This window comes from Dasypus novemcinctus, chromosome 20 (assembly GCF_030445035.2).
Source record: "Dasypus novemcinctus isolate mDasNov1 chromosome 20, mDasNov1.1.hap2, whole genome shotgun sequence".
Classification (NCBI taxonomy): domain Eukaryota; kingdom Metazoa; phylum Chordata; class Mammalia; order Cingulata; family Dasypodidae; genus Dasypus; species Dasypus novemcinctus.
This window is the reverse complement of record NC_080692.1, coordinates 12,627,991-12,651,711: the sequence shown is the minus strand read 5'-3', so window position 1 is coordinate 12,651,711 and position 23,721 is coordinate 12,627,991. Positions and strand designations below refer to the sequence as shown.

The 23,721-nt window shown below is 37.4% G+C and overlaps 1 protein-coding gene across 1 annotated transcript in view; it reads right to left on the bottom strand.

Moving 5' to 3' along the window:
• Positions 1–6,648: 6,648 nt before the first annotated feature.
• The window catches only part of KIN (Kin17 DNA and RNA binding protein), a 38,156-nt gene continuing 21,083 nt past the window's right edge, over positions 6,649–23,721 (bottom strand). The window contains exons 10-13 of the mRNA XM_004480072.5: positions 21,267–21,335; positions 13,768–13,867; positions 12,241–12,341; positions 6,649–9,127 (exon numbers count right to left, since the gene is read on the bottom strand). Coding sequence (XP_004480129.1) covers positions 9,065–9,127; positions 12,241–12,341; positions 13,768–13,867; positions 21,267–21,335 — 333 coding nt within the window. The 3' untranslated portion in view covers positions 6,649–9,064. The remainder of the gene's footprint in view (positions 9,128–12,240; positions 12,342–13,767; positions 13,868–21,266; positions 21,336–23,721) is intronic.

Here is a 23,721-nt window from a genome sequence, read left to right as displayed (position 1 = left end):
CACTATTCCATCTATCTCTGGAAGTGGCTCCTCAGGAAACGGAGGTTGGCTGTCACTGTGGGCACCAAGGTGGAAGGGAAAATGGACGTTAAATGTGTGGAACCAAAGTAAATGGGGGGTAAGAGAGGAGTTTCTTGAGAGTACACAAGGATGGATATAAAACATGTAATATTACACCATAACATGTAGGAGATGACAGACTGATAATGTAAACCATAATGTAAAACATAGGATAACTAAAAATGTAAAGAACTGTGTATCCTAAAGTATGCACCATAATGTAAGCACAGATGTTACCTTGTTAGAAAGCTAATGTCTCAGACTCTGTACATCACTTTAAGTAAATATGATATGAATAGGGCGTAAGAGTATCACTGTGGAAGGGAAAAGGTTTTCTGGTGGATGTGTGGGAGTGCTGTATATTATATATATACATTGCTGTGGTCTAGGACTCCTGTGAAGAAAAGCTGAATAATTAGGAGGGGAAAAAAAAAAAAAAGATAGGATGTGGAATTTTTTCAAGTCAACATTCTTTATCTAAGTTCTTTAACTTTATCCAAGTTCTTTATCTATCCTTTAAACCCATCGCTATATGCCATTCCCTAGTAAGGGACCATGACATTATATTGGGCTTCAAATTTCGGGGAGTTCTGGATCACAGAGTGTTTCAACAATGGCAATGGAGGGATACTGGTATGGGATACCAATGACAGGTGATATATGGCTGACAGGGAGCTGTACAGAACATATGTCCAGGGTGCATGGTAATGTTTGGATATACTCATAGTGGCAACAATTAAAAACCACAGCAGGGAGGGTACTGGGTTCCTGGCCAGTGGTGCTCTGTCGTGGTCCCTAGGGGAGCAGCGACAGTCTCCCAGGTACAGTGGCGGGGACCGGGAGGGAGTGAGGGTTCAACAGTGAGCCCCTGATGCTAATGACTATGCTTGTGAGCTGATAAACCTAAAATAAGAACAAGGCCTAGAGCAACATTGTGCCTGGGAATTTCCTCCTGTCAGCCTTCATGTTACTCAAATGTGGCCAGTCTCGAAGCCAAACTCAGCATGTAAATGCAATGCCTTCCCCCCAGCGTGGGACATGACACCCGGGGATGAGCCTCCCTGGCACCGAGGGACCACTATCAACTACCAACTGATGATGCAACTGGAAAATGACCTTATACGGAAGGTTCAATGCGGATCAGCAGAATATCCCTGTCTACATAAAATAACATGACTTTAAAATGCTGTTTGACCTAAAGTAAGGGGGAAATGGAAAGGAGAAATGAGTTTATATGGCTACGAGTTTCTAAAAAAGAGTCTGGAGGCTGGCAGAAGGATTGCCCTCATGCACAACTGAGCAGAGTCAGAGAGACAGATAAAGCAGATACAACCCCCAGATATTGGTTCCTTTGAGGGCTAAAGAGACCCATGGGAGTTATGGTCATGGCCGATGGGGTTAACTACCAGGGCAGATGGCCCCTCTTTGGAAATGGTGTTTATGTGTGATGAATCTGGACTCAGATGGGATCTCCCTTCATAAGACTTTCATGCTAATGTGCTGGAGGTGCAGTTAATGTTGGGGTTTAAGATATATTTAGGGGATTTGAATCTCTGGACTGACAATGTGATAGCCAGGTCCTGAGCCTCAACAGACTCCAACACCTACAATCTGAACTATTGGATTTACCACACTCAGCTAAGATGGAGTTGAAGAAGGACAACCACCACACCATGGAGCCTAGAATGATTACAACTGAAAATGGGAGGATTGCATCCAGCATCCATGTGGAATCTGAGCCTCCTCTTGACATAGAGGTGCAATGGACACAACCAATCCAATGTCCACATAGAAGAGGTGGCATTGGATTGGGAAAAGTGGACATGGTGGACGATGGGTATGGGGAAAGGCAGGAAGAGATGAGAGGTGGAGGCGTCTTTGGGACATGGAGCTGCCCTGGATGGTGCTTCAGAGGTAATCACCGGACATTGTAAATCCTCACAGGGCCCACTGGATGGAATGGAGGAGAGTATGGGCCATGATGTGAACCATTGTCTATGAGGTGCAGAGGTGCCCAAAGATGTACTTACCAAATCCAATGGATGTGTCATGATGATGGGAACGAGTGTTGTTGGGGGGGGGAGAGGGGGGCTGGGGGGGTGGGGTTGAATGGGACCTCACCTATATATTTTTAATGTAATATTATTACAAAGTCAATTAAAAAAAAAAAGAAAAAAAGAGAAGATACAAATAAAATCAGAAATGAGAGGAGGGATATTACTATGGACTCCACAGAAACAAAAGAGATCCTAAGAGGATACTATGAACAACTGTATGCCAACAAACTAGACAACATAGATGAAATAGACAAATTCCTAGAAATACATGACAAACCTACACTGACCTTAGAAGAAATAGAAGACCTCAACAAACCAATCACAAGTAAAAAGATTGAAACACTCATCAAAAAACTCTCCAAAATAAAGAACCCAGGACCAGATGGCTTCACAGGTGAATTCTACCAATTGCTCCAAGAAGAAACCAATGTTTTTTTTTTTTCAAGGTTTGTTTGTTTGTTTATTTATTTATCTCTCCCTTCCCCCTTCCCCAGTTGTCTGCTCTCTGTGTCCATTTGCTGTGTGTTCTTCTGTGACTGTTTCTATCCTTTTCAGTGGCACCGGAAATCTGTGTTTCTTTTTGTTGCATCATCTTGTTGTGTCAGCTCTCCGTGTGTGCAGCAACATTCTTGGGCAGGCTGCACTTTCTTTTGCACTGGGTCGCTCTCCTTACAGGGCATTCCTTGCGTGTGGGGCTCCCCTACGCGGGGTACACCCGTGCTGCGTGGCACGGCACTCCTTGCGCGCATCAGCACTGTGCATGGGCCAGTTTCACACGGGTGAAGGAGGCCTGGGGTTTGAACCGTGGACCTCCCATGTGGTAGGTAGATGCCCTATCCATTGGGCCAAGTCCGCTTCCCTTTAATACCAATCTTGCTCAAACTCTTCCAAAAAATTGAACAGGAGGAAATGCTACCAAACTCACTCTATGGAGCCAACGTCTTCCTAATACCAAAGCCAGATAAATATATTATTAAAAAATAAAATTACAGACCAATCTCTCTAATGAACACAGATGTGAAAATTCTAAACAAAATACTTGCAAATAGAATTCAACAGCATACAAAAATAATTATACAGCAGACAGGACTTTGCCCCAAGACAAACTGTATTTTTTAAATTGATTGTAATAGGATTTAGTACTTGCATTATTACTGATTTAAGGTTTTTTTCAAATACTGTAATGTCTTCTTGGAATTCAGAGGGTGGAGGGTAGCAGTTTGATATGGTTATGAATTCCAGAAATAGATATTGGATTATGTTTGTAATTTGATCTGTACCCAGGCATGACTGAGTTATGATTAGAACATTGAGTCCCCACCCCTTGGTGGGTGAAGACTCACAGATAAAAGGCATAGCAAAGGACAGAGTTGAGGGTTTCTGATGTTGGAGTTTTGATGTCGGCATTTGATGCTGAAGACTTAAGCTGGAGCCCCGGGAAGTCAAAGCAGAGGAAAGAGTAGCCAGCACCAGGAAGGAAGGAACCTTGAACCCAGAGAAACACACGCCCCAGGAATGTAGGAATCCAGGAAGCCTGAACCCTACCAGACATCGGCAGTCATCTTGCTCCAAATAGACTTTGGTGTGGGAAGTATGCTTTATGGCCTGGTATCTGAACGCTCCTACCCCAAATAAATACCCTTTATGAAAACCAAAAAAACACCAAAAACAAAACAAAGAATTATACACCACGATGAAGTGGCTTTTATTCCTGGTATGAAAGGGTAGTTCAACATAAGAAAATAAATTAACATAATATACTACATTAACAAATCAAAGGGAGAAAACCACATGATCTGATCATCTTGATTGAAGCAGAAAAGGCATTTGACAAAATCTAGTCCTTTCTTGATAAAAACACTTCAAATGATAGGTATAGAAGGAAAGTTCCTCAACATAATAACTGTCATTTATGAAAATCCCACAGCCAACATAATACTCAATGGGGAGAGGTTGAAAGCTTTCCCTCTAAGATTGGGAACAAGACCAGGATACCCACTGTCACCACTGTTATTCCACATTGTGCTAGAAGTTCTAGCTAGAACAATTAGGCAAGAAAAAAAAAAGGCATCCAAACTGGAAAAGAGGAAGTAAAACTCTATTTGCAGATGACATGATCCTATATTTAGAAAATACCCAGACATCTACAACAAAGCTGTTACACTTAATAAATTAGTTCCGCAAAATGGCAGGATCAATTCACAAAAATCAGTAGCATTTCTAAACACTAGCAGAGCAAGCTGAGGAAGAAATCAAGAAAAAAATTCCATTTACAATAACAACAAATGGTTTAAATATCTAGGAATTAATTTAACCAGGAATGTAAAGGATCTGCATTCAGGAAACTATGTAACACTGCTAAAAGAAATCAAAGAAAAGCTAAACAAGTGTTAGGACATTCCATGTTCATGGATTGGAAAAGACTGAACATTGTGAAGAGGTCAAGGCTACCCAAATTGATTTATAGATTCAATGCAATACCAATCAAAATTTGAATAGCCTACTTTACAAAAATAGGAAAGTCAACTACCAAATTTCATTGGAAGGGGAAGGGGTCCCTAATAGCCAAAAACACCCTAAAAAAGAAGAGCAAAGTTGGAGGACTCACGTTCCCTGACCCTGAAGTGTATTTAAAGCTACAGTGGTCCAAATGTGTGGTATTGGCATAAAGGTAAACACAGTGATCAATGAAATTTAATTCAGAGTTCAGAAATAGACCCTCCCCTCTTTAGTCAACTGATTTTTTTTTTTTTTTTAAGGTACTGGGGCTGGGGATTGAACCCCGGACCTTATATGTGGGAAGCCAGCACTCAACCACTGAGCCATATCGTCTCCCCAAGTTGGTTTATTCATTTGTTATTTTGTTTTAAGGAGGCACCAGGAACTGAACCGGGGACCTCCCACATGGGAAGCAAGTGCTGTACTGCTTGAGCCACATCCACTCCCATCAATGATTTTTGATAAGCCTACCAAGTCCACTTTTCTGGGACAGAAGTCTTTGACAAATGGTGCTGGGAGTATTGGATTACCCATAAGAAAAAAAATGAAAGAGAACATTTATCTCACTCCCTATTTAAGAATCAACTAAAATGGATCAAAGGACTAGACATAAAAAGCCAGGACCATAAAACTTTTAGAAGATAATGTAGGGAAACATCTACAAAACCTTGCAGAAGGAAAGAGTATCTTAAACTTTACACCCACAGCATAAGCAGCAAAAGAAAAAATAGATAAATGGGACTTCCTCAAAATTAAACACTACTGCATCTCAAAGACTTTGTGAAGAGGGTAAAAAGACAGTCTACTCAATGGGAGAAAATATTTGGAAATCACATATCCAACAAGGGTCTAATATCTATGATATATAAAGAAATCCTACAACTCAACAATAAAAAGTGACACAGAAAAATGGGCAAAAGTCCTGACTAGACATTTTTCTAAAGAAGAAATAAAAACGGCGAAAAACACACATTCAACATCACTGGCTATTAGGGAATACAAATCAAAGCTATAGTGAGATATTTCACACCTACTAGAATGGTCGATATTAACAAAACGGAAAACTAGTGTTGGAGAGGATGTAGAGAAATAGGAATGCCGATTCATGTTGGTGGGAATATAGAATAGTACAGCCACTGTGGAAGCTTGTTTGGGGGTTCCTAAGGAAGCTAGATATAGATCTACCATGAGACCCAGCAACATGGCTACAGGAATATACCCAGAACTGAGAGCAGTGACACGAACAGACATCTGCACACTGACGTTTACAGTGATGTTATTTAAAATTGCCAAAAGATGGAAACAACCCAGGTGTCCCTCAACCAATGAATGGATAAACAAAATGTGGTATATACACATGATGGAATATTATTCAGAAGTAAGAAGAAATGAAGCTGTAAAACATGACAATGTAAATGAAAATGGTTGACATTATTGAAGCAAGCCAGATACAAAAGGACAAATATTGTATGATTTTGCTTTTGTAAACTAAATATAATGCGCAAACTCATGGAGTTTATAGCTAGAATATAAGACATCAGAGAAAAGAACGCAGTTAGAAAATGGAAAGCTGAGGTTTAATCTGTACAGAATTGGTAAAAAAGTTGTTTGTAAATAAATGGAAATGGTAAAAACATATGGGTATGAGTGTTGTTGTTGTTGTTAATGAAAATGCCCTAATATTGATGGATGTGATGTAAGTGCGACTTGATGATTATACCAAATGCCACTGATCGTACACTTTAGATAAACTCAAACTGTATGGGGCATGAACAAAAATATAATACATTGGGTTACACCAAGCAGATTGAGAAAAACAATAGCTTATGGTGCTTTGAAAAGAGAAAAAAATGTCAATAAGATTTGATTTTAGGTGTCTGAAGTCATTTTGCCCTTCATTTCATTCTGAGATGATTTCAGGAAGATGTCAGAGAAAAGGATCAAATGAACGTGGGAATAACAGGAGGTAGGGATGAAATATTTTTTCTATGAAGTGAGATGATTCCAAATATAAATTTGGTGGAGGCATGTGTAATTTGTCAGGTTTTCTTTATTACACGATTATCAGGAAAAACAAGTCTCCCTATGGAAACTCTTTAGGCCAGATTTACATGAGGCTGGGTTTCAAAATATTATTGCTCTGCTCCACTTACTGCCACTACCACTCCCTACTTTTTATTAAATACCTACTATGTGTTGCGCATTGTCTGCCACTTACTATGAATTTTCTGGAGTTTTTAGAACCCTGCAAAGACATATATTTTTTTTTGACAATTTATAGATTAACAGAATTGAAATTCGAGAACATTAACTTCCAAGATTAAACAGCTATTGAACAGAATAGTCAAAATTCAAAAGAAAATCTGCCCAACTCCAAAACGCAGACCCTTTCCTTGATATTTTGTTTCCAAGTTATTATTTTTATTTATTTATTTATTTTTAACCCCCCCCCCCTTGTCTGTTCTCTGTGTCTATTTGCTGCGTCTTGTTTCTTTGTCCGCTTCTGTTGTCGTCAGCAGCACGGGAAGTGTGGGCGGCGCCATTCCTGGGGAGGCTGCACTTTCTTTCGCGCTGGGCGGCTCTCCTTATAGGCGCGCTTGCGCGTGGGGCTCCCCTACCCGGGGGACACCCCTGCGTGGCAGGGCACTCCTTGCGTGCATCAGCACTGCGCATGGGCCAGCTCCACAGGGGTCAAGGAGGCCCGGGGTTTGAACCGCGGACCTCCCATGTGGTAGACGGACGCCCTAACCACTGGGCCAAGTCCGTTTGGTAGACGGACGGACGCCCTAACCACTCGGGCCAAGTCCGTTTCCCTCCAAGTTATTTCTGAAACACTATTTCATCTGGAAAGAGTATCTGTAAAATTGACACCATCTTATTACTAATTCTTATACTGCTTCTTATAATGGACATCTATTATTTCTTTTGACCAGAATAGTGTCTCCCATCTTCTGACAGGAGAAGTTACATTTTCTTTAGGAAATCCCCCTTCTCCAACTCTTAGTCCAAGGGAGATGGCTCGGGGCTTGGGATATAGCCCAGGTTTGGCCAAAAATATTCCAGTATTCTTATTTGGAGTGATTTGTTCAGGTTTGGTTCAACAAGACTCAATTCTAGGCCTTTCCTTTAAACTGTTAGGGAAGCTAATCTTTCTTACTGGCGACACTGGAGGGTAAGATGTAAACCTGGAGATGTTGGCAGTGATCTTGCCATTGTAAGTGTGCCTGGGAATGGAGCCAGGCAGAGGGAGCCAGAGATGCTGCGACCAAGTTCTGATGAGACCGTTTATATTATACTTTGGACCCCATTGCAAATGAAGCGAGGGTCTACTTTTCAGTTATGTGAACTCTACATTTTCTTTTTCTTTTTGTTTGCAAAAGCAAGCATGAGGTGGGTTTCCTGTTTTCTGCATCCCTAAATAATATACTGCTCTACCTATTTGAAATGTCTAGGTTGATATTATCATAGCCTGTGAGACTGTAAAATGATAGCCACTTTGGAAAACATTCTGCAGTTCCTTAAATGATTAAACATAGTTACCACCTGACTCAGCAATTTTATTCCTAGATCACCAAGAGAATTGAAAGCATACGTTCATGCAAAAATTTGTGTATACAAATGCTTACAGAAGGATTATTCATAACAGCCAAGAAGTGGAAAAAACCCAAATGTCCATCAACCAATGATTGGATTTTTTAAAATGTGGTATATACAAACAAAGGAATATTTTTCAATTGTAAAAGGAATGAAGTTCTGATACATGCTAGAGCATAGTGAGCCTTGAAGATATGCTAGGAGTAAGGAGTCGTCAGTCACAAAAGACCACATGTGTGACTCTATAGGAAATGTCCAGAATAGGAAAATCCAGAAACAGTAGGTAAGTGGTTGCCAGGGACTGGGAGAAGGGTGCAGTGGGAAAAGACTGCTAATGGGGTGCAAGGTTTCTTTTGGGGTGATAAAAATGTTCTAAAATTAGATAGTGGTGATGGATGCACAGCTCAATATATTAAAACCCACTGAACTGTACACTTTAAATGGGTGAATTGAATAGTATGTAAATTATATCTCAATAAAGCTATTATATTTATAGTTCAAATTTACTCTGAAAGTATAGATTATATGAAGGATTTTCTCTAATTACATGATTCTAATTTTGTTTTGTATAAAACACTTTACAACAACATTTTTAATAAGGATTTTAAAAATCATCAAGTAAATATTACAAGGAAAATAAAAATATGAGGACAAAGTTACATAGTTTTGATACTTCATAAGACATAATTACAGTTCTATATATAAGTCTAGATAAACAATTAAACAGCACATTTAAATAAATCCATTTGTTTTATACAAAAGAAACGCCCTAACACAGTAGAGTCTGATAATGCCTTAGAGAACACCAATTTGATGCTTTGGAATTTTAATGTGTTGTTAACAAATTTTCAAACTCAGGCAAGTTTAGAAATGTCTTCATATTGAATTCCTTCAACTCTGCGTCCTTTTAAAGGGCCCTACAAATTAAAAGAATAGTTTTTTAAAAGGTTAAAAACACACCTATACTTTAAAGACATGAAAATGACACCACCTTTATGGATACAAATTTACCTTAAAATATCATTAAAGGAGCTAACATTTCTATACTAGAAAATTTAAAAACAATCTACCTCATTATCATTAAGAACTACCAGCTTTTCTTTAATGAAGAATTTGGAGAGACTGTGTTAATAAACACTGTGGGAGAGACTAGTCGTTCAGTATCTCCTCTGCTGCCTGGACAAACAGCTACTATGTCTCCTACCTCTCCTTCAGCATGGTCATAAGAGGGACCTTGGCCAATGGAAGAGTCCAGAAGGGACATGTGCCACTTCGAGGCCTGGCCCGAACACCCTCCCAGTTGGGTGCTCACTTTCCTTCAGCCTGCTGATGCACAGAAGCCACTTGCTGCAGATGGTAGAGTAACAAGTTGGAAGGATCCTGGGTCCACTTAGAAAAAAGCCACTCCCTAATCAAGACCACCCATTTTGGACTTTTCAAACAAGAAGTTAATTTCTATCACATTTGTGCCATTATCTTTTTTTAAAAATTCTTAACAGCAAATATCATTATTGTAAGTAATAAGATAGTCACACTTGAACATTAGTTTGCCTGCGTTGGTTGTGATAGGCTGTTCTATATTACAGAAAATAAGTCCAACTTCCCATATATTCTCTTCTTCCTTCCATATCAAAAAAAAAAAGGGAAGGGGGAAAATTTGATTAATAAAAGACATTGGCACTGGAAACAAATGCCAGTTTCTAAAAGCTGTTACTCTCTAGGAACAAAGAGGTAAAGAATTTGTGCTCTAGAGCCCAGTTGTCCCCAGATTCAAATCCTACTTATAGCAGGTGTTGAAACCTCTCTGCCTCAGTTTACTAATTCTCTCTGTGCCCTATTATCTCCTAATGGGAATAATAACAGTACCTACATCATTGGGTCGTTGGGAGGAATGACCCCACATAAAGTACTTAGATTAATATGAGGAACATAATATGAGTATGAACTCAATGATTTTTAACTTATTATTACTAAATTTCTTGGGTAAAATTTGAAACCCTTGTAATATTGAAGATGATGATGACAAGAATGAAGAACAAAACAATGACTCAAGCCTGGGACTTCTGATATATTTTTACTGAGACTCATACTTTCCCTTTAAAATGCTTTTTAAAATATCATTCATTTTCATATATAATAATGATCTTGTTTAAAGGAAATCAGTTCTCAGATAAAGCATGACCCAGATTGGACTCTTCATTATCACATTTAAAGGTCCATGGTCAATTACATTTTTATGATAAGAACTATAAATCCAGAGCCAGAGGTTACTAGGCAAAGAACCAAAAAGCTGAGGGTGTTTTTGAGTAATTTATTAGTATAAAAATCTTCTTGATATGTAAATTTCAAATATGATAACTGACATTAAAAAATAAGATATCAGAAATGACGTCTAAAATAGCAGAAGAAATCACTTAAAAAGTCCATGTGTTTTGGGGCAAACTAGAGGAAAATATGAGAACAAATGGGACAGACACACACGCACATACAAATACACAATTTTTAATGGGGCAGGGTACAAAAAAGAGAAAAAAACCACAAAAAATTAGCAGGTGGGTTTCCTGTTCTCAAAATACATTCTGCTTTGCAATCAACCAGAAAGGTTTTTTTTGGAGGATTTCTCCCAGTGCAGCCCTGTAAGCAACTGAAGCATTAGGAAGAAAGATGAAACTGTGGGGTTTACAGTGAGGGAGGTAAGAAATTAGCTCTTGATGAAAATTGTACAAACTGTGAACCAAAGGTATCTCAAATGAATCTAGAATATCTTCAATACTAATTAACTGTTTTGTGCTTCCTGTAGTTGAGAAGAAAAAGCAACACATAAATTTGATAGTGTTAAGAAGGTAAAAAGTAAAGGACTACCAATCTGTCAAGGAAATATGGGAGTGTTCCATGACCTTATACTGATATGTGTGAGAGAAAAAAAAATCTATTGAGTTTTTAAAAAACACTCAATGTGTTAATTGAAACTGATAAACTCCTATTGCCAGTTCCAATTCCCTTCTCCTCTATTTCCCCCTTATAATTTATGTTCGTAATGACAGTTTCTAGGTCAGAGATGGGAAAAAAATCCTCAATTTATTTATATGCAAATTCTCTCAAACAAGGACCTAAAGGGTTTCTCCAGAAACCCTTCCTGGGGTACATATTAGAAAACAGGTTGATGGATGGGCTGAGGGCGTCTATGAATGCAAAAAATTTGGTGGTTAAGTATAATATTTTGGAAAAAGGTCAAATTTCTCCCAGACTCTCCAAGAAGCCTATGGTCAAAGAAATATTAAAAATCATTGTCCTGGAGATGAAAAATCCTGTGATTTAGAGATAAAGACACGTAGCGTAGTATTGTAGAGTTCTAGAAAGTTAGACAATTAGGAAAAAGATAAGTTTCTGTTCTTCCTTCTGAAGACATTGGAGGCCTCACTTGGCCTCACTCAGATCTATCAGGAACAACCAGCTTTAAGACAATAAACAATCTTATTTATATGTGAAAGATCCTTAAAGTAATTACTTTATTGATCTCTGTTACTATACAACCTTTATGAAAGGTGAGACATTTAAAAAAAATACTGAACTAAGTGGATCTTTCCCCATTAACTGTATTTTCCCCACTTTTTTTATTATGCTAGAGTTTTTAAAATTACATATGTGGGTGGGGGGGGGGAAGTCAGGATATAAAACTTTACATATAACATACAATTTTATAAAGTAAAAAAGACTTGGAAAATAAGCAGACCAAAATATTAATGGGGGTTTTTACTGGGATGGAAGATTACAGGTAATATTTAAAATTATTTCTATTAAATTGTATTTTTCAGGTTTTATACAATGACCATACATTTCTTTCATAGTGAGAAAACAAAATGTTTTAGAAATAAGAGTAGTTGGAGAAAATAAGATTATAGATTTCCATATAAGAAAAAAGGTGAAAAAGCCCAAACTCTAAAATAAAACAAAAACCAAGGCCAATGAAAAGGAAAAATGGCATATTTTTAAAGTATTTTGAAATGCTTTTCTTTCTGTAAAAACTTACAGTTTCAATGACTATAGTAGCTGAAAAAGTCTTCTCATTGATGGATTCTAGGGTACCTTCATTTCCTCTATAGCCCCCATTTAGAACTAGAATTCTTTTTCCTACAATAAAAAAATAATATAAAATGCAATGCAAATAAAATATCCATTTTTTCTTCTACCTTCTTACAGAAAAATGCAGTTACACTAAATGAATATAACAAAAAACAAAACCCTTCTCTCAGAAGTTCTTCATCATTTTAAAACTAATATTCTAAAGAAGTTTGCTGATGCTTTGATTACTATAACATTATAAGCCTCTTCATTTATTACATTTATTTGTTAAAGGCATATGTTTTAATTTTAGATTGCAAGGGGTCTAAGATACTTGGAAGAAATGTTCAGAGTCCAGAAATAACCAGAAAAATTTCAGCTTACTGTTATCTTATTCCTTTAAAATATATAACATAGTTTTGCAGGTTTATAAAAATTTTAAATATGCCTACCATTTGACCACGACAGGAAATCATACATCCAAATAAAAACTTGTACATGAATGGACATAGCAGCTTTATTTTTAAGAGCCAAAAACTGTAAACAACCCAAATGTCCCCAAAAGGGTGGGTGGATATATAAATCGTGGTATAGCCATACAGTGCAAAACTACTTGGCAATGAAAAAGAATGGCTGATACACATGACAACATGGATGAATCTAAAATAATTATGCTTAGTGAAAGACACCAGAAAAAAAGCAGGATACACTCTATGACTTTCTTTATATTAAAATTCTAGAAAATGCAAACTACAGTGGAAGAAAGCAGCTCAGTCTTACCTGGGGGGCAGAAGAGGCAGAAGCAAAGGGATGGGATTGCAGAAGGGCTATAAAGGGAAATGACTGCAGTGACAAGGTAAAACTGAATAAATTGTATACTTCATAAGTGTGCAATTTATATATGTCAATTACATTTCACTGAAGCCAAAACAAAAAGTTTCAATGAATGTGTTTTTTTTTTGGGGGGGGGCAGAGAGGTGTGAGGAGGGGTAAAATAAAAAGATATGGTAAATGTAAGCTTTAGAAACTAACATTATCACTGCACCAGCAGTCATTCCCCATGAATATTTTGGGTCAGGGGCAAACATACTAACCAAAATAGTATATATATTTAGAGATGTATAAGAAAAGTACCAAAATAGGTAAAGATGATTAAGGGAAAAAAATGCAAAATATAGACTTATACATTACTATCTCAGATAGCTAAAACAAATACATTATCCTCAATATGATAGATTTTGTCCATAAATCTGTATTTTGCTTCAGGGAAAAAAGGAAGGAAAAGTATTAATGCCACAGAACAATTTTATAAGAAGGCTGATCAGCTACCGAGTTACCTGAGGTCAAACAGGGATCAGTTACATTGGCAGTTACGTATTACTGAAAAGGAAACTTCTGTCTATAACATCAAGTAATATTAAAAACACTACAGCTTTAAGAATGGAATCATTCATTTTGATCGCATATACATTAAATAGTGAGCAGAAAGATTTACCTGGTGCTGGTATTACTGTTTCTAGATGAGTCTGGTCAAGTTTCAACTTGTCTCCAGAATCAATCATCTTTACAACAGCTGTATATTTGTCAATTACTTCCTGCCATGTAAAATTAACACTTTTATACGGAAGAAATATATGAAAGAAATTTTTAAAAGAACAGAAATAAATAGAATGAAAACAAATGAAATTCCAAACAAAGGATAACAGTCAATTTAGTAAGTACAGTAAGCTGTACTATTTTCTAACTTCCACACAATGTTTCTCAGTTTATAGTTAACAAAAACAGACTCAGGAGAAGTCGATATGGCTCAACTAATTGGACGCCTGCCTACAACATGGGAGATCCCGGGTTTGGTTCCCGGTGCCTCCTTGAGAAGGTGAGCAGACAAGAAGCATCTGGGGGAGGAGGGTGATTAAAAAAAAAACAAAAAACCAAAACCCCTAAGGAGCAGATATGGCTGAAGCAGTTGAGTGTCTGCCTCCCACATGGGAGGTCCGGGGTTCAATCCCCAGCCCTAGTACCTCAAAAACAAAACAAAACAAAACAACAATATCACCTCAATTCAAAGCTTAGTTAAGGTTTTCATGAAGAAAGAATAAGAGACTGATGATCTTATAGTAAGACTTTAAGAATATATAGGAATAAGTGAGATTGAAAATACGTTTGGAGGAAGGTGGGGCAAGATGGCATCTGATGAACTTAGCCAGCAACAAGAAAATAGAGTAAGAAGAACAAAGTGAAAAAGAGAAGTCATAACACTTATGCATGAACAACAACAAATTAATCCCCAAGACTAGACAAAGAAGCTAAGGAACTGATTAAACCCGTCAAGATAAAATGATGACCAGACAGCAACAAAAAACTACAAACCAAACCAATAATCAGGAAAACATGGCCAAATCCAATCAACAAACTAAAAACCAGGAAGAGGAGCAGAACATTGGATAAGTAATTAAAGATCTCAAAACATACATTAGAGACCAACTTAATGAAATAAAAGGAAGAGATTATAAATATGAAGAAAACACTTGGAGAGGAAATTGCAGACATATGCAAAAAGATAACAGATATGATGGTGATGAACACCAAAGTTCAAGAAATCAAAAATACACTCTCAGCAAATAGTAGCAGATTAGAAGAGGCAGAGGAGAGAATTAGCAACGTAGAAGACAGTACATCTGAAATCAAACACATAGTAGAACTGATCGATAAAAAGATAGAAAAAAATCTAGTTAGGACTTAGGGACCTGAATGACAAAGCAAAACACACAAACATATGATTATAGGCATCCCAGAAGGAGAAGAGAAGGGAAAGGGGACAGAAAGGGTGTTGGAGGAAATAATGGCTGAAAACTTCCCAAATCTACTGAGAGAGATGGATGTACATGTCCAGGAAGCACAACGCACTCCAAACACCATAAATCCCAACAGGCCCACCCCAAGACATATACTTGTCAAATTATCCAATGCTCAAGACAAATAGAAAATTCAAAAAGCAGCAAGAGAAGAAAGAACCATCACATACAAGGGAGACTCCATAAGATTAAGTGCTGATTTCTTGTCAAGAAGGCAGTGGTATGATATAGTCAAGGTACAAAAAGAAAAAAATTTCCAACCAAGAATACTCTTCCCAGCTAAGCTAGGATTCAAAAATGATGGAGAGTTCAAAATATTCACAGATAAACAGAAATTAAAAGAGTAGGCTAACAAGAACCTTGCCCTTCAAGAAATATTAAAGGGAGTTCTGCAGGAAAAGAGAAAAAAACAGGAGAGGCAGAGTTGGAGGAGAGTGTAAGAGCAACAAAAAAGACAAAAAGAGAAGGAAAAACCAAACCAAATATGACAAACACAAGTCCAAACAAAATATGGCTAACATAAATAATTCCTTGAAAGTAATAACACTGAATGTCAATGGATTAAACTCACCTGTCAAAAGATACAGACTGGAAAATTAGATAAGGAAATATGACCCATCTGTATGCCGTCTACAAGAACCACATCTTAGACCCAGAGATTCATGGAGATTGAAAGTGAATGGCTGGAAAACAATCTTACAAGCAAACAATAACCAAAAAAAAAGGCAGGAGTAGTTATATTAATATCAGACAAAATAGACTTTAAATGCAAAACAATTGTGAGAGACAAAGATGGATACTACATATTAGTGAAAGGGATAATCTTTCAAGAAGAACGAACAATCATAAATATTTATGCTCCTAATAAGGGCGCCTCCAAATACGTGAGGCAAACACTGGAAAAACTAAGTGAAAGAATAGATGCCTCTACAATTATAGTGGGAGACTTTAATATGCCACTATCAACTTTGGACAGAACATCTCAAAAGATAATCAATAAAGAAACAAAAATTTTGAACAGTATATTAGAGGAGCTGGATCTAATAGACATATACAGATCACTGCACCCGAATACAGCAGGATATACATTTTTCTCAAGTGCACATGGATCATTCTCCAGGATAGACCATATGCTAGGCCACAAAGAAAGGTTCAATGAATTCAGAAAGATTGAAATCATACAAAATAATATCTCTGACCACAGTGGAGTGAAGCTGGAAATCTGCAAGGGCCAGAGACCCAGATTTCACACCAAGATATGGAAATTGAACAGCACACAATCTTAGAAAAACAGTGGGTGAAAGAGGAAATATCAAAAGAAATTAATAACTACCTTGAAACTAATGAAAATGACAACACAACATACCAAAACTTATGGGATGCAGCAAAAGCAGTACTGAGAGGGAAATTTATAGCCATAAATTCATATATCAAAAAAGAAGAGCAAATATTGAAGAACTAACTGCACATTTGGAGGAATTAGTAAAAAAACAACAAAGTAAACCCACAGGAAGAAGAAAGAAAGAAATAACAAAGATAAGAGCAGAACTAAATGAAATAGAAAATAAGAAAGCACTTGAAAAGATAAACAAAACCAAGAGCTGGTTCTTTGAGAAGATCAATAAAATGACAAAACCCTTCATTAGACTAACAAAGAAAAAAAGAGAGAAGATGCAAATACATAAAATAAGAAATGAGAAAGGAGATATCACCACTGACCCCACAGAAATAAAGACTGTCATAAGAGGATACTTTGAAAAACTATATTCCAACAAAAATGACAATTCAGAGGAAATGGACAAATTCCTAGAAACACATAAGCAGCCTATATTGACGAAAGAAGAAACTGATGATCTCAACAAACCAATCACAAGAGATAGAATCAGTCATTAAAAACCTCCCAACTAAGAAGAGCCCAGGGCCAGACAGTTTCACAGGTGAATTCTACAAAACATTCCGGAAACATCCACCAATCTTGCTGAAACTCTTTCAAAAAATTGAAGCAGAAGGAACATTACCTAACTCATTCTATGATTACCCTAGTGCCAAAGCCAAACAAAGACACCACAAGAAAGGAAAATTACAGACCCATTTCGCTAATGAACCTAGACGCAAAAATTCTCAACAAAATACTTGCTAACCAACAATACATTAAATGAATTATACAACATGACCAAGTGGGATTCATTCCAGGTATGCAAGGATGGTTCAACATGAGAAAATCAATCAATGTAATACACCATATAAACAGTTTGAAGGAAAAAAATCACATGATTCTATCTTTAGATGCAGTAAAAGCATTTGACAAAATACAGTACCCTTTCTTGATTAAAACACTGCAAAAGATCGGAATACAAGGAAATTTTCTGAACACGATAAAGAGTATATATGAAAAACCCACCACCAACATCATTCACAATGGTGAAATCCTAAAATCCTTCCCTCTAAGATCAGGAACAAGACAAGGATGCCCACTATCACCTCTTCTATTTAACATTGTCTTAGAAGTACTTGCTCGAGCACTGAGGCAAGAACCAGATATAAAAGGCATTCAAATTGGAAAGGAAGAAGTCGAAATTTCATTATTTGCAGATGACATGATCCTACACATAGAAAACCCTGAGAAGTCTACAACAAAACTTCTAGAACTCATAAATGAGTTTAGTAAAGTCGCAGGTTATAAGATCAATGCGCAAAAATCAGTAGCATTTCTGTACACCTATGATGAGCAAGCTCAGGAGGAAATCAAGAAACAAATACCATTTACAATAGTAAATAAAAAAATCAAATACCTAGGAATAAATTTAACTAAAGATGTAAAAAACTTATACAACACTGTTCAAGGAAATCAAAGAAGACCTAAATAAATGGAAGAATATTCCCTGTTCATGGATAGGAAGACTAAATATTATTAAGATGTCTATCCTACCAAAACTGATCTACACATTCAATGCAATCCCAATAAAAATCAACACAACATTCTTTAAGGAACTAGAAAAACTAGCTATGAAATTTATCTGGAAAGGAAAGAGGCCCCAAATAACCAAAGACATAATGAAAAGGAAAAACGAAATTGGAGGAATCACACTACCTGACTTCAAAACATACTACAAAGCTACAGTAGTGAAAACAGCATGGTATTGGCACAAGGAGAGACACACAGACCAATGGAACCGAATTGAGAGTTTTGATATAGATCCTCACATATATAGTCATATAATATTCGATAAAGCCACCAAACCGTCTCAACTGGGAGAGAATGGCCTATTCAACAAATGGTGCCTGGAGAACTGGACATCCATATGTAAAAGAATGAAAGAGGATTACCATCTCACACCTTAATCAAAAATCAACTCAAGATGGATCAAAGACCTAAATATAAGAGCCAAGACCATAAAGACTTTGGAAAGCAGTGTAGAGAAGCATATACAAGACCTTGTAATAGGAAATGGCTTCAAGAACTTCACAACAAAAGCACAAGCAGCAAAAGAAAAAATAGATAAATGGGACTTCCTCAAAATTAAAGCCTTCTGCACCTCAAAGGAGTTTGTCAAGAAAGTGAAAAGAGAGTCTACACAATGGGAGAAAATATTTGGTAACCATATATCTGATAGGAGACTTACATCCTGCATATATAAAGAATTCCTATATCTTGAAAATAAAAAGACAAACAACCCATTTAAAAAATGGGAAAAAGATTTAAACAGACACTTCTCCAAAGAAGAAATACAAATGGCTAAAAAGCACATGAAAAAATGCTCCAAATCTCTAGCTATCAGGGAAATGCAAATCAAAACTACAAGGAGATACCATCTTACTCCCATAAGATTGGCAGCTATGAAAACAGAAAACTACAAATCCTGGAGAGAATGTGGAGGAAAGGGAACACTCATCCACTGCTGGTGGGAATGCAGAAGGATCCAGCCATTCTGGAGGACAGTTTGGCAGTTTCTCAAAAAACTAGCTATAGATTTGCCATATGACCCAGCAATTCCACTACTGGGTATATACCCAGTTGAACTGAAAACAAGGACACAAACTGATATGCACACCAATGTTCATAGCAGCATTGTTCACTATTGTCAAAAGTTGGAGTCAACCCAAATGCCCATCAACAGATGAATGGATAAATAAAATGTGGTATATACATACAATGGAATACTACTCAGCTTTAAGAACAAATACACTACAAACACACGTGATAACATGGATGAATCTTGAGAACCTTATGTTGAGTGAAGCAACCCAGGCATTGAAGGACAAATACTACATGACCTCAATGATATGAAATAAATAAACCAAGCTGCCTCAGAGGAAAAAAAAAAAAAAAAAAGAATATATAGGGTGAGGGATGTGGCTCAAGCGATTGGGCTCCCGTCTACCATACGAGAGGTCCTGGGTTCGTTTCCCGGGGCCTCCTGGTGAAGGTGAGCTGGCCCATGTGGACAGCTGGCCTGAGCAGAAAGCTGGCCCGAGTGGAGAGCTGATGCAAAAAAAGAGACAAGGGAAGTGGGCTTGGTCCAATGGATAGGGCGTCCGTCTACCACATGGGAGGTCCATGGTTCAAACCTCCTTAACCCGTGTGGAGCTGGCCCATGTGCAGTGCTGATGTGTGCAAGGAGTGCCGTGCCATGCGGGGAAAACCCCACGCACAACGAGTGCACCCCGTAAGGAGAGCCGCCCAGCGCGAAAGAAAGTGCAGCCTGCCCAGAAATGAGCCTGCACACACGGAGAGCTGATGCAGCAAGATGACACAACAAAAAGAGACACAGATTCCCATGCTGCTGACAACAGAAGTGGACAAAAGAACATGCAGCGAATGAACACAGAGAACAGACAACTGGGACGGGCGGGGGGAAGGAGAGAGAAATAAATTAAAAAAAAAAAAAAGAGTAGGAGATTGAACACAATCAATTAAAAAAAAAGAGAGAGAGAGAAAAAGGAGAGACAGGGAAGCGGACTTGGCCCAGTGGTTAGGGCGTCTGTCTACCACATGGGAGGTCCACGGTTCAAACCCCCGGCCTCCTTGACCCGTGTGGAGCTGACCACACACAGTGCTGATGTGCACAAGGAGTGCCGAGCCACGCAGGGGTGTCCCCCACGTAGGGGAGCCCAAGCACAAGGAGTGTGCCCCGTAAGGAGAGCTGCCCAGTGCAAAAGAAAGGGCAGCTTGCCCAAGAATGGCGCTGCACACACAGAGAGTTGACACAGCAAGATGATGCAACAAAAAGAAACACAGATTCCCATGCCGCTGACAACAATAGAAGCGGACAAAGAAGATGCAGCAAATGGACACAGAGAACAGACAACCAGGGCCGGGGCAGGGGTGGGGAGAAATAAATAAATAAATCTTTAAAAAAAAGGAGAGACAATGAGAGACACAATAGGCCAGGGAGCTGAGGTGGCTCAACTGACTGAACACCTCTCTCACACATCGGAGGTCCCAGGATTGGTTCCCCAGTGCCTCCTAAAGAGAAGATGAGATGACAAGCAGACACACAGAGCACACAGGGAATGGACACAGGGAGCACACAGCAAATGTAAAAACAACTGGGGGGGTGGAGGGGGATAAACAAATATAAATAAATCTTAAGAGAAAAAAAAAAGAAATACATAAGGAGAATAATTTTGCCTGTCTTAAAGTACTAGAGAAGGGTAATTCGTGCATGCGCAAGGCGGTGAACTAGAATGAAACAACACTTAGGAAAAGCAAAAGGGAGTAAAGGACTATAGTACTGATATGGATTTTAAAATCCTAAGGCAGCCAAAAGATAGAGTCTGTCTGCAAAACACAAAGGTCTCAGGGAGCATCTGGGGCATAATTACATTGCCCATGATTAACAATGAGCATATATCTTATTATCAAGGCATGCACACAGTTCTTTGTTCAAGAGGCGATGATGGAATGTCAGGCATATTATTTGTCAAGGAAGAAAACAGACCAAGGTTAAGTATAAACTAAGCTTGGAAATGAAATATTACTCCATTCTGAATTCAGCTGTAGCCTTTTACGGAACCATCGAGAACATCAGCTTTAATACTCTTGCTACTAGGACTCAATTTCCAAGGAATATCAAAATAGCTTCACTCAGTCATCCACCAGTTTTATCACATTCCATTCATGGCTTCATGTCCTTACCTTAACAATACCCTTTTTCTTATGATATTTCTCTCCAAGTTTTTTGGTCACAATTTTCACAATAATTTCCTAAAAAATAACAACCAAAAAAAAAGAAGATAAAAGGAAAATCATAAATTATCTTTTCCATCTTACTCCATTTTACATCATGTTCACCAGAAGTCAGAGTAAAATGAAACTTCTCTGCTAAGAAAAAAATTAAGGGATTTCTAGCCTTCCCAACCACGGTAAAAATTTTCTTTGAAATTTTTTATTTTTCTTTCTATTCTTTTGTTCAACATGGTTACCAAGAGGAAAGTAATATATAAAATGGCTGCTTTCTACAGTAAGTTTTCTTGAAACCTATGACTTTTTACTTATAAAATCTCAATTCTATTTATTCGTCTTTCATAGATAGCATCTTTCTTTCTCTCCATTCAAAGAAGTGAAAAGTGCCAAGGATGTTAGACAGCTGAGTATTTCATCCTGATAAAACCTCAGATCACAAGCATCTCACTAGGAAATTGCAAGAAACTGGAGCCTTTGAGCTTGAGCATGACATTTTTCACAATGTTATTTTCTTGTTACATTGTTTTTAGTTTTGATACAGACAGGATTCCTCTAGATTAGCTCTAGCTAAAAAAGTACCTTTCTTCTGAGCATCTGATTCTCAAATTGGAAAGAAATCAAATCTGGGCTTGTTTCATATTAATGAATTTTCAGTTTGCTTCTTTATTGTTGTTTTCCTAATTTGGATTAGCTTTTTAAATGGCTGATAATGAAAATTAAATTGCTTGATTTATTGCTATATTCGCTGCATGATTCATGCTACTTCAAGCAAATAAAGAGGTACTAGATGGTCACAAGTTCATTAAGCCATGCTAAATATTATATTAACAGAAATTTAGTAAGGACTTTGAAGAGAGGATATTTAAGAGGAGAAAGACATCTTTAAGAGAAGACTTAGCTGTCTTCTTCTTAAGCCTCTACTCTACTAAGACTTTCTAAATGAAGCCAATTAATGCCAAAACAGCTTTTCTGATTTAGCCAGAGTATTTCTGGGCTAAATTTCTCAAAAGCCCTGACGGGTGCACACTCTAGTAATGCAGAGACCACTTATTACATCATGGTACTTACTGACCCTTGCTCACAATAGATGTGTTCAAAATATTTATTTTTCTGAGTTTAAAAAATAAAGCCCTATAAGTCTATCTTGGTGGGCTGCTAGTTATTTTAGCAAACATATTGCCCACCTTAAAATAAGAGACATGTTGATTTCTTAGGGCACTATTAACAGATCCTCACTTTTAACATAGCATTCTAAAGAACTATGAAAAAACTGGAATATTTTACTACACAAGAAAACTATCGGATAGAAACTTAAATTTAATTGAAAATATTGTAAATGGGAAGAAAATTTGGGGACTAATTAAAACATGGAAAGTTGCTTTTATTTTTTTCTGTTTTTGCTCTTTTTTTTCCCCTTTAAACCAATGTTTTTCGTTTTTGTTTTTGGAGGCGGTGGGGCCAGGGATTAAATCCAGGACCTTGTATGTGAGAAGCCGGTGCTCAACCACTGAGCCACATCAGCTCCCCTAAGTTGGTTCCCTCATTTATTTGCTTGTTTTTTTGTTTTGAGGCAGCATCGGGAACCAGACTTGGGATCTCCCACATGGGAAGCAGGCACTCAACTGCTTGAGCCACATGTGCTCCCCTAAATGAATGGTTTTTAACTAGGAATCATTTGGGGACTTAGTGAAAATAAGCATTTCACCCCAGGAGACTGAACAGATAGTAGCAAAACATATGTATTTTGGAAAAAAAAATGTCTCCAGCAAATGAAGAACCTTCTGGTTAAGAACTACTATTTTAAGTCAAAATTCTTGGTTACATTTTCATAAACAATATATGAAGCTATTAATATTTAAATTCTAACTACTTTAACAGAGAAAAAAAAGCATAAACAATGAAATAATTCATAGATTGTTTCTTCTTTAAAGTCCCTTCAGTTACCAATTTTATAAAAAAGAAAATTAGAGTTTTCCATCCCATGACACAAGTTTACAATGACATAAACTTCTACTCCCAGATAAGACTCCAAGACTAATGCAGATCAGGAGGCAGTACTGTTTAGGAGCTGAGAGTACAATCTATAGAATCAGACTGCAGAGAAATACTGGCTCACCACTTACTTAAAATGACCTTGGGAAAATCATCCTACCTTAGGTCTCAGTTTCCTCAGCTATAAAATGGAAACGATAACTGTAAAATTACCTTATAGGATTATTATGAGAATTAACTGAAATAATTCATATGAAGAGCTTATTTTTTAACAGAGCAAATATTTCCATATTAGATAACTTATTTCATGATCCTTCATATCATCTTTGGGTAGAAATGTTTTCATTGTATAAGACATAAACTGAGGAAGCGAACACATTTTCAAGTTAGTGGGATAATGACCGAAGACTTGAAT